Source organism: Triticum urartu, chromosome 5, assembly GCF_003073215.2.
Source record: "Triticum urartu cultivar G1812 chromosome 5, Tu2.1, whole genome shotgun sequence".
Lineage (NCBI taxonomy): Eukaryota > Viridiplantae > Streptophyta > Magnoliopsida > Poales > Poaceae > Triticum > Triticum urartu.
Genome location: NC_053026.1, coordinates 648748418 through 648754240, shown reverse-complemented (window position 1 = coordinate 648754240; position 5823 = coordinate 648748418). Strand labels below are relative to the sequence as shown.

The 5823-nt window shown below is 50.6% G+C and overlaps 1 protein-coding gene across 1 annotated transcript; it reads right to left on the bottom strand.

Annotated features, from left to right (window-relative positions):
- Positions 1 to 2583: 2583 nt before the first annotated feature.
- LOC125511561 lies at positions 2584 to 5500 on the bottom strand. Its single transcript, XM_048676968.1, has 4 exons — positions 5082 to 5500; positions 4848 to 4993; positions 3732 to 3907; positions 2584 to 3644 (listed from the first exon to the last, which is right to left on the bottom strand). Exons 1-4 carry the CDS (start codon positions 5325 to 5327, stop codon positions 3163 to 3165), a joined length of 1050 nt encoding a protein of 349 aa, XP_048532925.1. The 5' UTR covers positions 5328 to 5500; the 3' UTR covers positions 2584 to 3162.
- Positions 5501 to 5823: the final 323 nt, after the last annotated feature.

Here is a 5823-nt window from a genome sequence, read left to right as displayed (position 1 = left end):
GCGGCCCATCCAAGTCGTGGGCCATCTTCAAGGACCAGCTCTTAAGTCGCCAACATCTTGACCCGGCCCTAGCCTGGGCGGGTTATATAGCGGGGTTATATCCCCGACAGATGGTGTGTTAGTGAACAGCCAGTTTCTTTCTGGTCACCCGATCGGCGAATAAGAACTAGTCTGCATTTATCAAGGGTATGTTCATCTATATTTATACCCAATATGAAAAGGAGATCCAACACATCTCACCCATCCAAGCACGTCTATCAAATGGTCTATGTTGCTCCAGTATTTAGCGCTAAACTTGTTTAGCTTGTAATTAATATCATAACTAATATCAACTTGTGTGCAAACCATGTAATTATATCCTACCTAATATCAATTGCAATCAATATCTTTCCTAATATTAACGTGTAATGCAATTAATACGTTTTATAATATAACCTTGTAATTATATTCTACATAATATCAACGTGAAATCAATATCATTCCTAATATTAATGTGCAATGCAATGAATATCTTTTTTGATATAACGTGCATTGCACACGGTTACTAGTACTAGAAAGTGTAGTCATGGCCCATCAAGTTCTATACTCTATGCATTCCTCTCATGAGAAAGGACTTGTTCTCAATTAATCTTGACTACAAAAAAGCTTTTGACAATGTAAGCCTAGAATACCTGGCCAAGCTTCTTCAAATTTCAAGTTTTGGTGAGAAATGGACTTATTAAGTTCACTGAATTACTCATGATGCCTATTTTCGTAGAAGGTAATAATGTGGAAGAAAAAAAACTTTGAATAGGGGTCCCCTTTCTCCCCTCCTTTTAATCTAGTCGCCAATATATTATCTAAGGCACTCATGACCAAATTCAAGGGTTATGTCCTGATGTCTCCCTTGGAGGCATCCTATGCCTCTATTATGCATATGATACAATCATTTTCTTAGGAAACAACCTAGAAATATAACAATGTCTTAAGTGGGCGCTTCAGGTGTCCGATGGCATTAGATACCCCAAAAACCTACTTCGTGATTTATCACACATGTTTTCGCCACTGCCATTTCACATTCCGAAGCGATCTTTGTTTCCAGCCCTGATCTGGCACCGGAGGGGGAATCTTCATCTTCAACCGGTACATCAACCCTTACTACTCCCATGGTAATGCGAGAGTAGTCCACCTTCAAGGCTGGGGTTTTGTGGTAGCAGCTATGTATCGGTATTGATGATTTGGCTAGCTGTATGAAGTACCCCTCGTGCATTCATGGATCAAATATTGTTCATGTTATGTTCTTTTAAAAAAAAGGAATATATTATTATTGCAAAGGTACCAATGACACCCAGCCTCTGCACCAACAAGATATCTCAAAGACATCCGGGATGCACAGAACCCAAAAAACAAAAAAAAGGGGAAAAACAAAGGCCTCGCCATAGTGATCAATTCCTCTCAGTAGCAGCACACAACCAGATCTAGGAGGACCGATCATGTAGAACGTTGTTGTGATGTGATAAGAGCACTAGGACCACCACCACACCGCTGCCTCTACCATGCCGATTCCATCGGCGCCACGGCGGAGGACACCGGCCCGCGTCACCGGCTGAAGACGGGCGCCCTATCGGGCGGATCCCGATCCACCGCCACCCTCTCGCATGCATGATCTGCTACCTCGAAGCCCGTCGTGCGCCGCCACCGTGGGGATCCGATGCCGCATCACTGCGACCCTCGCCATCGCGCTATCCCGGCCCATGCGCGCTGCCCCGTGGCAGAGGCCTTGCGCAAGAAGACGAAATTCCCCGCCGCCACCGCCGCCGGCCAGGCTTTGTCTGGCCGCGTCCTCTGGCGGTGGCGAGGGATGAGGGAGGGAGAGGAGGGTGCTGGCAGCGCCCTCCCCGTCGCCCACGTGAGCGACAAGGGAGGGTCCGATCCTAAAATTGGGGGGGGGGGGGGAGTGAGTGAGTGAGTCTGGTATTATCATTCCAACTGCCGTTATCTGGTGAATCATGCTGTGTTCCTAGATTTTGGGAGTTCATGAGATTACATGATCCATACGTATATAACCTCTGGAGACACTCGATGAGACACGTGACTACGTGAGGTTGAAAGCTTGCAGATCACCATGCTAGAGATTGGTTGCTTGTCAATTTTCATTGCCTATCTCACAAGAAGTTGCCAAATGTCGGCAACTTTTGATTTTGCCAAATGTTGGCTAGCCAAATATTGGCAATACCAAATATTGGTAGCAAACCAATTATGCTCGCAAGTGCTGAGATTCATCTTCTCGATGATCAGCGACATCACTGATGCATTGTAATTCCAGATGTGGTTCTCTCCAAAGCAGAACAAGTTTGGTACCTTAAGTTGTGTTTGCCCTGCAACTGTAAGTTTGGAACAATATCTGCTACTATGATAACTATCGCCAGAAAGGATATTTCTATTGTTGTTATGACTAAGATGGTTTTTGGACTGCTGAGTGCAACTTAACAGCAAACTCAGATATAATACTTGAAATTGATGATACATATACTAGTTCATGTGCTGATCTCGATTGTTTCCGCATGCGGTGTAGTTTGCAACAAGTTATTCTGCGGCCTTCAGTTGATTATAAGCACATGTAGATGTATATATTTCATAAATCCTGCGCTATTTTACAGGTAATATGCTCAAGAACAGAGTTGGGATGACAAATCCTCGACTAAGAGTAACACACAAGCACTAACAAAGTCCATTCTCCTTCATTAGTGTACGTACATACTGCCTCTCGTTTCCCTTCGATCCTCCTATATGTATGTTGTCTATCTGCAGTTCTGCGTCGCGTACAAAAGACAAAGAATATATCCTCAAACAACTCATAAAAAGGAAACAAACTGCTCCTGCTGCCGCCATCGCTGCGGCGCAGCAGGTTCAGTACACTATGTATATGTAGAGCTATTGTATCACTGTATCCAACTCTGTCTTTTCAGCATCATCTCTGTAGCTCATGGAAGAAGAAGAAGAAGAAGCGCACCTCTCGGTCGCGACAATGTCCACCGTCCAAACCGGACCATGTAAACGTACTCCCGAACCAGACAATGTAAGCGAACTCATCACCCCTTCTTGCACCTGGACTACAATCACCGGTGTACACCGATCAATAAATTAAAAGGCGTTGTATCGATGAGCTGTGAGCCTTGGATGTTAATCCCGGGCTGCCTTGTTCCTCCATGCAGCAATGGGCTTCGGAAGACTGTCGAAGAGCGGCTTCGGAAGGCTGTCCAGGAGCAGGATCGGGAGAGGCACCGCGAAGGCGTCTGGTTTCAGGTTCCACTTGCTCAGCCACACGGAAGCAATGTTGTTGTCTGAGTCCTGGAACTCAGGGGTGCTGGACGATTTCCTGACGGCGAGCAGCCCATCGCCATACGAAGGCACGAACCCTGCCGCGATGAGATCCTGCTGGCTGTTATTCATGTCTGGCCGACTTCCCGACTTTGGCCTCAGCGCCAAGCCTTCCCCGGTCCTCGGCAACAGGGCACCGCCATTGTCCTCCCTCATCGTTGTCAGCTCGAGATCGGCTTTCTGGCGCCGCCTTATATGCTTTTCAGCGTCATCCGTCGCCCAGCCGGCATCCCCGTTTACACCAGGGAAGCCGGTTGATATGCTTCTCGCTTTCCTGTGCTGGCCTGCAGGTTGGTTAAGATTCAGAAATCAGCAGACAGCAGAGGAATTGCTAATCATCATCCAAGCAAACAGGGGATGGTTTCTTTTACCTTTGACAGACGTCGCCATTTCGGTGCCTTCGTCTGTCAGGTCCCGCTTGGGAGGTGGCGTGAGACCGTAGTATCCCTGCAACAGGCTCATGGACGGCGAAACCGTGCTGCGCGGCGGTTTCTGGAACGGGTCCAAGGCAGCGGCATTTTTGGGAGGCCGGCGCGTAGTCCATTCCCTGAAACAAATCTTAATTGTTATATCCCAGGCAGAGCATGAAGTGTACCGGCCAGCAAGGAAGTCCACCACCGATCTTCTTCAGATCCATGTGTACCAGCAGAGAAGTCAGCACTCACATGGTGTGATCATTAAACAAGAAACACCAACTAGGGAAGTACTACAGTATGAATGTGTACCAAGAATCTCATACTGTGTAGTATACAATAAAATTCAGCTGGAGATAAAATACACTTGCTACAGAAATCCTACTTGCGGTCTGTCGGTGCCGCCATGATTATGTTTTTGTATTGTAACTATGTGCGAGTCCAAGCAGGACATGTGTGGTGTGGGCAGTGGGCGGTGAGTGCAACTGTGCGGGCATGTGGAGTGTGATACACCTGTCATGCGTCCACTCCACAGGCTAGATCCCAATTTCTTCCTTTGCGCGTTGGCTCTCTCTGGTTGTTCCCACCACCACCGTGCGGCACTTGCAACCGAGTGGGCGTAGACCGGCCGGCCCCTTTGGAAGGTTCAGAAAAAGCAGAGCACATTTGGCATTCGCCACTTGCCACTACCAAAAGGTGTCGATGTCAATGTAGGTGTGCATCCCTGTCGACGGTCAACAGTGACTTCGAGTGGCCGAACCTGCCTACCTCGCTGGATTTTGACCTGCTTCTTTGCCGCAGATCATGGTGGGACATTGCCAAATTCTAACATGAGAAAAGGGGAATAGTCGGTGGCAAATCTGAAGAAATTTTCTCCTGGAACTGGTCAGGATTCAGAACGAGTCGCCCGGCCGTGGGTTCAGACGAGACAGGGGAGTGAGACGGAGGAATTAGGTGAGGCTCCATCTGCCAAGTGGAAAGTGGTAATCTGGCGGGCGTAATCCATCCATCTTCCGGCTGGAAACTGTATAATCTAATCGAGGAAAGGGGAAAAGGGGGAAGGGAAGGGGGTACCTTGCGGCGGCGGCGGCGGCCGGGGAGGAGGAGGGAGGGGAATGTTGGGCGGGCGGGTGGCGGCCGGGGAGCGGGATCCGCAGCGTCTTGTGCGCGAACATCTGCAGGTCGGCGGTGAGGCCGTTCACCCGCTTCACGTCAGCCACCTGCGAACCAAATCGATGAACGGATGAGCGTTTCGATCGGAAAAGAAATCGCGTGCGTGCGTTGAATGAATGAATTGATTGAGATTACCTCGACGCCGTACTTGATGGCGACGCCGGCGAGCGTGTCGAAGCGGCAGACGCGGTGCAGGATGTAGCGGCCGCAGGAGGAGATGGGCGGCGGCGTGGGCGACTGCTCTACCGCCTCGTCCTCCGCCGGCATCGCGGCGGCGCCCCAGCGGTCGCCGCCTCGGCCGAGGACGATGGTGTCGTCGTCGGCGTCGTCCTCCTCCCGGCGGGGAAGGGGGAAGGGGAAGGGCGCCGCGTGGACGCCCATGGCTCGCTCGCTCCGTGGCCCTCGCCCGATCCGGCGCCTATTATTGGGGGGTGGCGCGCGTCGTCGGTGGCGAGCCTGCCGCGGGAGGCGAGGCGAGGCGAGACGAATGGGGGCGCCGGGGGAATGGGAAACAAATAAAGCGCGAGCGGCGCGGCGCGGGCATCCCCCCAGCTGGAGTGTTGTCACTCCGGTTCGATTCCATTCGGGTCGCTTCGCTTGGGTCACAGGTTGGTTCGGGTGCACGCACGCGCAAGCGATGAGACGACCCGGCCACCCAAGGCCCACCTCGTGGCTCGTGGCGTCGCGTGATGGTGTCGCCTTCCACGCGTCTCGCCTTTTTTTTAAAACACGGTACGCATGCGCATATGCACTCTCTCTATGAACATACATATGCACGCGATGCCTCTGTAATCATTTTTGAGAGATTGGACCGACAAATCATCTTGGTTGTTGATGGAAATGCCTCTTTCTATTGAACGCGCCGCTGGAAGGATGT